Source organism: Osmerus eperlanus, chromosome 5 (genome assembly GCF_963692335.1).
Source record: "Osmerus eperlanus chromosome 5, fOsmEpe2.1, whole genome shotgun sequence".
Lineage (NCBI taxonomy): Eukaryota > Metazoa > Chordata > Actinopteri > Osmeriformes > Osmeridae > Osmerus > Osmerus eperlanus.
This window is the reverse complement of record NC_085022.1, coordinates 19331339-19342817: the sequence shown is the minus strand read 5'-3', so window position 1 is coordinate 19342817 and position 11479 is coordinate 19331339. Positions and strand designations below refer to the sequence as shown.

Below are 11479 nucleotides of genomic sequence, written 5' to 3'. Positions count from 1 at the left end.
TTGTATTCGTCTCACCGTGAATGGCTTTGAAATACCAATCCCTCATCATCTGATCCTTTTTCTGTAGGTACTCAATGTAAAGATTATTACATGTTTACAGTTATCAAATGTCCACTCTGAGGATCCCGTGAGGTTGCATTGTACCAGTGGAATTGTGCAGTGTAGCATTGTACAGTTAATGAGCAGTATCATCACTTTAAACACAGATCTGGGGAAAAAGTACAGAAGCAAGCTCAAAGGCAATGGGTCTGTTTTAGTGTGGTACTTGCTAATTCCTAGGTGTCTTGTGTTGGTTGGCCACAAGGTGTGATACCATGGTAACTGGAAATGGAGATGTGAAAATACACCCCTACAGGGACATGGTCCTTTAGTGTCATTCCTCAGATCAGCTCCTAACCCAGGGGGCCACAGGGACTGATGGATGCCACCAGCTTGTCTAGACTAAACAGCAAAAATCCCAATGGATAGACAATTAGACTGACTAGCATGATGCAACAATGGCAATTAATGTACTCATTCAAAAGCAACAAGGAGTATATTGACTTGACTGAACTGTCTGTACAACCATTACATTTCAAAGGGGGGGGGGGGGGGGGCACAAAAATAAAATAGGCTACTATTTATTATTTTTATTTCATTTTAACCAATCAATCAGAAATCTGGCGGGGGGGGGGGGACAGGACAGACATAGAAGAAGAATAATTCAATACATTGAATTGAATCGTACTAATCTCCGTCCCCGATTTTAAGGAGGCGCAGCAGAACCACATTCTTTCCTGTATGATATTGAGGCCCAGAGTACAAATTTGCCAGGGGGGGCAGAAACCTTAGCAGTGCCCCTGCCAGGACATGATAATAAGGCAATAAACACTTATTAGCTGACTGGCTAATGCTTAATCTGTTTTTAACTTCCTTTACCAAACTGGTGAACCTTTAACTGAATTAGGAAGCAGCGTGTTAATAGAAAACAACTGCGCGTACCAACAGCCTGTTAACTTCCACTGGATGTTCTACTTGAAATATATATTATCTACTGTTCTCCGGTTCCCTTGAAGCGGTTCCATTGAGCATATTCTGCAAAGCATAACCCATTGCTCCCTTTAACATTTGTTTTCCTTTTATGTACTTTTATTTTTGCATTCTCAAGATTTTTCCCATGTCTGCCTGTTGTTTCTGACGAAAAACATCTGGGGTAGAAGCAACGATGGCATTGGGTTGGGTTGACAACTGTTAACTTCAGGAATGAAAACACGTTGCCTCCAAACAGTAGATCCAAGATTTCATAAAGGTGAAAATGTAGTCGGTTATATATCTGTCTAATCTGAACAAAACGTTAGCCACAGCGCCAGAAAGGTCTGTTATGACAATGTAGGTATTGTGCGAAGAAATCTGTTGGTGATCACCAACAGTTTTAAATTGGGATTTCTTCGCACAATATGCTTCGCTTCGCTTCATAATTGAAATATTTAACTCCGCCTATTGATCAGAAGCCATCCTCCTCCTCCTTGTCTTCTTCCAATTGGTTGATTTCTCTGCAATCTGATGTCAATAGTTGGCAGACTTTGTTCAGTGCACAGCCTAGCACACATATTTTGCACGTGAACGTGCCACAATTTGCTTTAAACTTTGTACAACCTGACTGAAAAATATTGACAACCTTTAGTCAGAGCTTGACCTGTGTTTGATGGATTATTGGAGGGAACTCTGTTTAGAATGTAGAAGTCCGAGGTAAGTTTAGTTAGAGATGTTTTAACTTTTACAATATTATCATGTGTCTCGTGTTGTGACATATCAATGTCTTGTCAAGTGACAGGTTGCAATTTTAAGTTGCAGACAAGCATTGCGAAATAACACACGTTTTCGGTAAAGCGATGAACCGATAAAATAGCGTTGCCTATATTTCACAGGGTCTGTTACTCACGCTTATTTCGCAATGTTATTTTCCAGCGAGAGTGAACTCTGGGGAAACCAGTAGCCTCTTTAGAGCTAATTCAATTTCTGTCGATTTCTGTCTGTTAAACAGGCGGTAAAATAGGCTTGGGCAAAGGATTTGAACGTTTTTTTTGACTGGTTGGCCGAATCATTCTGAACCTGGATTTTCATAATATTTGCTTAGGTTACTTATCTTACGAAGGTAATAATGCAAAACAAGGTTATTAATAACACCAACATATTTGCAGATGTGTTTGAAGCACATTTTCTTGTTAAAAAGCTATGCAAGCCTCTTTGCTAACTTTATTTTCATGCCAAGGGTCTACGGGTTTTCCCCCAGTTGAGAGAGCCTACATAAATAATCTTGTATGGACAATTATGCCATGTGACTGACATTGTACTGACAATTTCTTTACGCTACCTAATTTCCTTGCGTCTTACAAATTTGTAAAAAAAAAAAAAAACTTTCCTAATATTGTTATACTTATAATACCGTTAGTTTCTGGGACAGCTGGAACCTTTTGTATTGGTGTCTAACTGATGAGAAAGATGTGACTTTGTGTAGGCTACTGATAATATTAACAAAGCCTGTTGTGTGGAAGGTGGTTGTAGAGCTTGCTATAAAGGGCCTGTCGTTAATAGTTCTTCATCTGAGCTTCACAGACTGCTAGTAGCGTATTCTGTGGCATCTGATCTCTTGAGATATGATCTCTGCAGAAAGATTCATTTAATAAATACTTATATAAAGACATTTACTTTATATTCATTGATTCCCAGATTTCCATCATAAGACACATTTGATTCCAATTTGTAATATGAGACATCACTCATCCACATCCATATTCATAAGAAACATTTCCTAAATGTAAAGCTCATTATATGTATTAAGCTACAACAGTGTTACGTCCTCAAGGAACTTGTCAATACCATCTGAATACCACCGCCTAATTCTCCCCTTCGACAGTCCCTCTTGGTGGTATGCAGGAGAGCTAAGCCAATTTCTGCTTCCAGTATGTGCTTGAATTACACAAGTGAACATAAAAGTATCTGTTTTTGACTGATAAGAGCCTCGTTTTGAGTAAACGAGACTGACGTGGCTGTGAGCTATCCAGGTTTTATTCACTATTGTAAGTACTTCTAGAGTACACAGCATACAGTACATGCTTTCACAGGAAGTGACACCTATTGCAAGTAAAACATTGGGGTGGAGAACACAACATTGGGTGATGTGGGTTCTCTGTTGTGTCGTTGAGCTCTGACTACAGATGTCATTTATAGTTTGCCTCTCTTTGTGCTTATACAGGATTCAGGCCCCAACATTTTTGCATAAAAGCTTTGGCAGCAGATCGCACAAGTGCCCTGGGTAGAGTAAACACAGAGACAAATGTTAGGGCAATGTCTGAGAAGGTATTAACATTTGGCTCAGTTATGCAAGATGTTCTCTTGTTTTTTCCCATTTGTTTAGTTTAAACTATTGATTTGCAGGAGTTCATGCTTTTGACAATGTTCCTGGTTGCGATCTCACCACAGTCTATTAGCTGTTCTGTGGAGTGAGTCATACTGTATCTTTGCAGGGTCAAAACAAACCATGCACTTAAAATAGGAAAATGTGGAAGATATTTCTGTTGGACTTTTGTATCAATCATTACAATATCCAACAGAGAAAACATCCAGTATCCACCCTAAAAATCCTAAATAAAGGAATGAACTAGCTAGGAAAAACTTCTGTGAACTTTGGGAGACGTCATTCAGAGAGAAATCCTCCCTGGTTGACTAGTTTACAAGCTAATGATTGAAGAGGTTTAATTCAAGTTTACGTTTGATCTATTTTTATTCTATGAAAAGCAGAACATAATCAGTCAATTATTTTATTAGAAATATGTGATCAATAAACAAATTAGTCACAAGGTCAGTATGTTTATTCATGTAACCTTATGCACAAAACAGGATCACAAATCCCACTTTTCTCTCTCTCCATCTCCTATGATTTGATGTAGAAGATTTGGTCTTAACCTCTCAAGGTTATTATTGAGCTTGGAGTGGAGCATGTGGAGGTGTTCTGACAGGAGCTGAAGGCTGTGTGGTTTGGAATGTTTTTATAGGTGACATGGGACCATGTGTATATATTGAGATGATAAGAACCAGATGTGGGACTATATAAGACAATGTATGTTAGTTATTTTGTGTACATTGTGTCTATGAGTCAGTTAAACAGCCCGTTAGTAAATTGGTTAGTCAGCTGGTTATTTATTTTTTTACTTTAAAGAATTATCGTCAAGTACAATTGAAAATAAGCCATTTAGTTTCATACCTTTGGATTATTCTTTTGAAATTAAGGCTTTATCCACACAATATTTGTTAGTACCACAATTTGTTTTAAACGATTAGAATTGAATTAGCCGTGGTTTTTCATTGGTATGTGGGTGAGATGGTGATTGTCTATGAAGACAGTTTTTATCATTAATCACTTTGGTGTTGTTCTATAGCTTTCTGAAATGTGCTTGTGGTTTTGGTGCTATGTAATGTAATGTCCCTTTTCTATGATAATTTAGCATATTGTAATTTCATTTACAAAAATCCTGAGTGCATTGTGATTGTATCTCATTGAAGTTGATTAACTGATCGATTTTTATCTCTTCATAGACAACAAACAACAAACTGTTGCAGAGCCTCATAAACCCGGTTCCTCAGAAGAAGATGGCAGGACTTGAAGGGACCATTGGGAGCTTGGCAACTGCAGGCCTCTCAGCAGAAGGCCTGCATAGGTTCCACAATAGCCAGCCTCCACAGTACAGTGGGACCTACTTCACCTGTGAGCCCAGACTGCCAGATGGAGCCAATCTTCCACCTTTTTGGGGTCCCCCAAATAGAGCTTTGCTCAACGGCAGGAATGCTATGATTCATTCTCCTGGTGAAAAAGGTCCCCTTCAAAACCAAGTTGTGTACACAGCAGACAACCTGCAGTTCCCTACAGAGGGTAACCATGCATCTCCTGCACAGGACCTCCCAGCAAAGCAGGGCTTTTCATACTACACCAAGAGTCCAGAAAGGAGAAGCGTCATGGCTCCAGAGGGTGGAACAACAGGGTCTGTGAGAAAGCATGCAGTGGGATCTGGGAATGTATCCCCGACCTCAGGAAACTCGATTTGTCTGGCCTTTCCCAAGCCTATTTATGGACATAGCCCCTGCTGTAGTGAGCTAGGCTGTACAGCAAGACCGAGATACAGAGTGGAGCCTGGAGAACAGAGAGTGGATCCCAATGTCTATGAGGACTGGGTTCTTTATAGCCACCGGGCGCTCTTGCATGGAAGCAACCCTGCATTCATGCAGCAGAGATCGACACAGCCTGAACGCAGTGCAGATCGACTGCCTCTGAGGGACGAATTCCTCAGCTTGAGCCCGAATGAAAAAAGGACATTGCCTCCTTTCACCGAGTCAAACTACGTCAGTTACCCCTGTACTCCCACGCGTCCTCTGGTAGCCCCCTCCAATGAGCCATGCCAACGTTTACAGATTCCCTCCAAAGCCTTTCAAGGCCTGTACCCTTCCCACGCTCCCACATACAAGCACATGAGCACGTCAGTGCACCTTGCCTCCTCCTCTCAACTTTATCAGCAACCTTCTCCCGTGTCCACATATGGTCAGCTCACACAGCAACAAATGTTTTACTACCCTCAGGCAAATGTGGAAGCAGAGAGTGGAGTAGCATATAAAGATGTGGGTGGGAAGTACAGGGCAGATGTTGATCCTTCTGTACACAGAAACAGCCCTCCCAACCCCCTAGCGCATTACGTCGTCTCCCAACCTAGGTTCGGTGACGTTCCTCTGGTCAGTCACATGGCACCACCTAATTCCCATTCATTTCTAAGGGGGTATGATCACAGCTCTACTCCTGTTTACAGAATGAATCTCACTGCAGATCAAATGAGATCTACCATTGATAAGCTATGTGCCCCACCTCAAGCCATGCAAATGGGCAGATTCTGTGCTCCCCCACATAGCCTACACATGGACATTCCCACTTCTCACTCACATAACATACAAGGGGACCATCCCCGAGTACCACAACCAAACCTACACATGAACAGGCCCTGTGCTCCCCCACACAGCCAGCAAGTGGATCAGCCCATTGCTACCTCTTATAGATTGCTCATGGATAAGGCGAAGGCTCCCCCACAAAGCCAACACATGGACCGGTCCAGTGCTCCAGCCCCTAGCCCTCAGCCCGAACAAGCCCTGGATTACTCCAAGTACAGAGGTACATCACCTAGACAGGCTCAGGACCACCCAGAGGCTGGAAGAGCTACGCTTGCCAGACAATCATCTGATGGCCGAGGGCATCCTCATCACACCTCAGCAATAAACTACAACACTGATCCTCAGAGAATAACAGGCTCTCCAGCAGTCTGTAGTAAAGGGAACTCTGTCCCTCGATCTAATGCTGACTTCAAAAGCCTAAAGAGATGTCCGTCAGACACACTTCTTAACAATCAACCAACATCCTTGGATTACAGAGAAGTCGCGGTAGAAATGGGCCCGTCTAAGAAACGGATGAAGCTGGAAACGGAGCAAGAGAGAGCCAGCAGCTGTCAGTCACTGACGTCCCCTCCGATGCCAGTCATTAATAATGTGTTCAGTTTGGCTCCATACAAAGCCTACCTGGAGGCTGCAGGGATGCTCTCTTCCCTGCAGAGCTCTCCGAAGGTGGAGGAGCCCGAACACTGTGTGGTCAAAGCCGAGCCCTACGCCCAAGAGAACGACCATCAGCAAGAAGGAGAAAAGCCTGTCGTCTCTTTCACCTCCACAGAGGTGAAGCCTGTAGTCCTCTCAGATTCATCAAAAGAGGAGCCAGTTGTGAAAATGATAGAACTGACAAAGATAAAGAGGGAACCACTAGACTCTGACCATATATTAGAGGAAGTCAAGCATGATGGCTCCATGGACATTCCAGTCAAGAATGAGGAGTCAGAGAAGGATTCATCTGTCACTGGACTTATGTTGGTGATAAAGAAATGTGACCCTGATGAATTGGAAAGTAAACCGTTCAAATCAGCCAACAATGTGTCCTCATTGGAATGCGTTGATGACCCTCTGTTGGCACAGGAGAAAGTGAGGCCTTCCATTCACAGCAGTCTCCAATGGACTGAACAGGCAACCGCTCCCGAATTATCAGCCGGCAAACCTGACCTGCGGAAGATTCCTCCCCAGTGTCTTAAGCTGTCTACCTACAAGATTGTCCTTCCAAAGAGGTTACAGACTGCTCCTCCCACCCCAAAGTCTCCAGAGGAGCTCCAGCCTCCAGCCCGGACTTATGTTGTGCAAGGCACTGGGGACCCGAGACCAGCCCGCCAGCACTTCATGCAGTTGCACCAGGCCCTGTGCAGGCTGCTCTCTAAGTCTGTAACCCAATCTTCAAAACCGGAGCTCCGGGCCTGGATGTCCAAGGTGGAGCACACTGGGCCCTCCACCCATTCCACCAGAGCCCAGAATCTGTGCGGTCTGATGGGGGCCGAGGCCCGAGAGTTGTGGCTTAGTAATGTGGAGATTAGGTGTTCACTCCAGAAGGTTCTTGAGCGGCTGAAGGAGTACATCGCTCAGCACCACTGTCCATTTCCACATGTGAAGCGGACAGGAGCAGTGTTCATTCCAATGCTCGTGTTGAAGGAAATCCTGTTCCCACAAGTTCAGGGCACCTTCATCAACCAGGTCCTGCAGGAACACAAGGTGGAGCTGCGACCCACTACTCTCTCTGAGGAGAAGACCCTGACCCTGCTGCACAAGAGGGCTTGTCCCTCCAAGCTTAGGAGACTTCTATCCCTCAAAAACCTGCCAGAAATCTACCTTGATGTTCTCAATCTGTTGTATCACTCCTGTGTCTGCAAGCACATGGGTAAGTGAGAATTTGCCTGCCCTACTGTCAAAGATGTACTTTTTTTCTTCTCTCTTTTAGATTCTTTCAAATTGGAAGTCCCAGTAGAAGAAAAATAACTGCCCACATTCTTGTATTGAGCAATGTTTCCAAAACACTGCAAGAGATGTATTTGGCAATAACACAGGCCATATTTAATCTTCCCTGTAGCATGTGAACATAATACACTGCATATACAAAATCAGCAGGAGAACTGACTAATGTAACAAAGTTACTTCTTGTTTTTATTAAATGGAGAACAATTTAACATCACTTTCTATTGGGATAGTATCTATTGGGATACTATTTATACTAATCAACAAAAATCCAACCAGTCAGGATAATTTTTTCAAAGAATTAATCTTCCATTTCTCTACATTGTGACAGATGCTGTTGAGCTGATTGCTTTCCTCTTACAAGGCAACCATATTGTTATTGTTGAATATTTTGGTTGTATTGTATGTTATTCTTAACAAAAATGCAATATCATTGCTGGTTAATATGGTGATTTGCCATCCCATCCTCATTTAATGGGGCATTCTCTTTGTTACAGTAAATATTTTATTTGAAATCCGTTTTTTTTTTTTTTTTTTGCAGAATCAACCTCACTTGATGGTGTCCAAAAGACAGCCCAGGTATATGTGTTTTGCTTTGATGCCCCTCAGCTAAACTAACCATTGCTTATTGATGACATCTCTTTATATCCCATATAAACATATTAACCTCATTACGAACTCCATAGTTAATGTAATCTTGTGTTGAGGATTCCTCATAGTAGGTCTTAGTAGAGGATTGGAGGCAGCTCAGTAATTGTCAGACTTCCTGTTGAGGAAGGAAATGGCTGACCACACAAGGGGCATTGTGGGGGACTGCAGTGCACTTCTGATCGTTCAGTTCTTTCTGGGTCAGTGGCAAGCTTGTGGTTTTCACATGATGATGACCTTGCAAATATCTATGAGTGTCTCCTCTGTCTCTAACAACCAAATCAGACGTTCCACAAGGTTAAAGTCAAGTTAGAAAAATACAAAAACCTTGAATTGAATCCAGGATGTGATAAACTCATTGATTTTGTCATATGTGTAAATATTATTTGAACAAATGGACTTTCACTATGATCCCGATTCAACATTGCATCCTTTTATGGCTTAATTTGATTTAATTTCCATCAGTATAAAAATAATTGTAACTAAAATCTACTAATCAAATTGTTGTGCTGATGTTTGTGCAGTTCACATGATACGAGGAGCCTTAACTTTTTGTCTGATCTATTTTTGCATGATAGCTTTGGTATCATGTTTTTTTTCCTTGGTGTTTGAAGGGAGATATAATCAATCATCATATGTGCTGATTTAATAGAAGAGCAGAACAGTCCTCCAGCTAGATGTTCCATTATAGTTGTGTGAGCAGGGATCTAATTACTACCTTGTTCTTGCTCTTCCCTAACCATTGTTATTTTTTGCCCCCTTTTTTGATGTAACAAACTGGTCCTCACCAAAGAAACATGTTTCCTGTTTACAAATGGGCCTACCTTGGTGTTTTATCATGTCTGTTCTAACGGCCATGTTCATTGTGTTGCAGGTGTAAAGCTGGATGGCTCTGTCAGAAGAGGAGGAGAGGACGCCCCAGAGGCTGCCATCTCAAGGGGTTGGTCTTGTTTACAAATCACCGCCTCACGTCCCTCTAATCCAGACTCACAGGAACACGGGGAGGAAATGAGAAGAGGGTTGGCGTTTGAGAAGCGTAACCTAAAAAGCAGAAGGAGAAGCAACTCAAAGCACACATTTTTGAAAAAGAGACGTTTGTCACGCAGGAAGGTTGAACCCACAGAGCAAGCTGCAAACGGTGTCATAGAGACTACATGTGAGAAGGCTTGGGATGGTTGCCCGGTTGGCAGCAGTGGGGATGAAGAGAGCGAGCACAGACAAGGGGAGAAGAACCCATCAGTCATGACCTTGCAGGAGGAGGAGCCTGAGGATTCATGGAAATGCCCTTTGACCTCAGACAAACTCTTTTCATCTCCCAGTGACAATGAGACTGAGAGAACCAGCACATTATTCCATGATAACCAGTTTTCACGTTCAGACAGTCCTCAGGGCAATCGCAAGAGTCACTCTGGGATGATCCTCAAACTACGTAAAGTGCTGTACAGTAAGGGCAGAGTGGCCTGCTATCAGGCGGTCTCTGACCCACAGCCACACTACCGGCCTCCCCTCCCAGAGGCTGGAGACGTAGAACCAGGGGTAACTGGAGGCCGAGCCAGGGAGTGGGACCTTTCCTGGAAGGTGTCTCATTCTATTCCCCACAGAGGCCACAAATCAGGGAGCCTCTCCTCTGCCCTGCGCTCCACCCGCAGCGCCTCCAAAAAGTTCCGTCTGCGCCGATCTCTCATGAAGATTAAGTACTGTCCCTATCTGTCAGCCTGCCACAGCGCAGAGCACAGGAGGCGCTGGGTCCTACGCTCCGCTGTGCAGAGGGCCAAGAGAGCCATGAAGATGTACTTCCCAGACCTGGTGGGGAAGAGGATATGTCATCTGTATGAGGAGTTGGACAAGACGGAGGTCTGGTACAGAGGGTTTGTGGTGCGTGTCCATGAAGCACACCCTAACCCCCTGAAGACCGTGTTTGAAGTGCAGTATGACAGTGAGCCTGAGTGGAAGTACTACCTGGAGCTGTTGATAGACTTTGAGAAAGGATGGCTTAAAATAGAAGACTAAAGTCTTTTTGAAACGGTGTCTGTGTGTGTCTATGGATACTTTGGTACTTTTAATTGTGTTTGTAATGTGCACTGTTGGATGAGTGAAAGCAGTTTTTATTCAAGGCTATAACAGTAATTGGAACTGTGTTAAATCACATCAGTGTTGCGAGTTGCTGGCCTTAATGTTTGTTATTGATTGCAAATATTAATAGCCCTTAACATCAGCGTGACCACAAAATGCAGTCACACTGCAGAAGATAATTTTCCAGCATTCCAATCTGTGTGAATGAGTTGTGGCTGCAGGGTGTGGTTTAAGGAACCAATTGCTGGAAAGTACCCACTGGATTATATTTTTCAAATGGGATTGAAGATCAGGTCTTAATAACATAGTCAATAGAGCAGTACTTGTAACTGCTCGTATCGGGAAATGTAGGAGGACTCGTCTGTGGTCACATACAGCGATGGTCATAAAGGTTATCTGTGGTATGTCCGTGTTGGTCATATTTTAATTGGTCATAGGTGAAAGATATGAGGGGGATTGACGGAGCATGTTAGGTCATTCCATTTTTCTATTTGAACTGTCCGGAGTATTTTTAGCCGGTGATGAAGTGCACTGTCATGTTATTGCAAAACAGGGCCTAGATAGTTTTCTTCCAGGCTTGTCATGTATTCTTTTTAACTGACTACTTATCACCTCCTCTGCCTGCTCCTGAACATAAAGTACATTTGTGTGTGTGTGTTTCAAGCCAGATTGTAATTACTTGTATCCCTGAATCATGCTGCTGAAAATAGTCTCTATTTAAGAGGCACCTGTATAAGGGTATATGTACTGTGAATCTCAATTCCTTCACCATGGATCCTCTATGGATGTTGAACACTACAATAATTATCGTCTTTGTTTTTTTCATTGTAGTGTTTTTCTAATAAATGTGTGTAAAGCTTTA

At 43.0% G+C, this 11479-nt stretch overlaps 1 protein-coding gene across 1 annotated transcript; it reads left to right on the top strand.

The window, feature by feature from the left end:
- Positions 1-4557: 4557 nt before the first annotated feature.
- On the top strand, positions 4558-11479 carry c5h15orf39 (chromosome 5 C15orf39 homolog). Its single transcript, XM_062462383.1, has 3 exons — positions 4558-7822; positions 8438-8475; positions 9419-11479. The coding sequence occupies exons 1-3, from the start codon at positions 4630-4632 to the stop codon at positions 9422-9424; spliced, it is 3237 nt and encodes a 1078-aa protein (XP_062318367.1). The 5' UTR covers positions 4558-4629; the 3' UTR covers positions 9425-11479.

Excerpts from the sequence above, each read along its gene's own strand:
- c5h15orf39 (XM_062462383.1), top strand. The coding sequence starts at position 4,630 with ATGGCAGGACTTGAAGGGACCATTGGGAGCTTGGCAACTGCAGGCCTC. Across the intron at positions 7,823-8,437 it reads CTGTGTCTGCAAGCACATGG|AATCAACCTCACTTGATGGT; the intron begins GTAAGTGAGAAT and ends TTTTTTTTGCAG.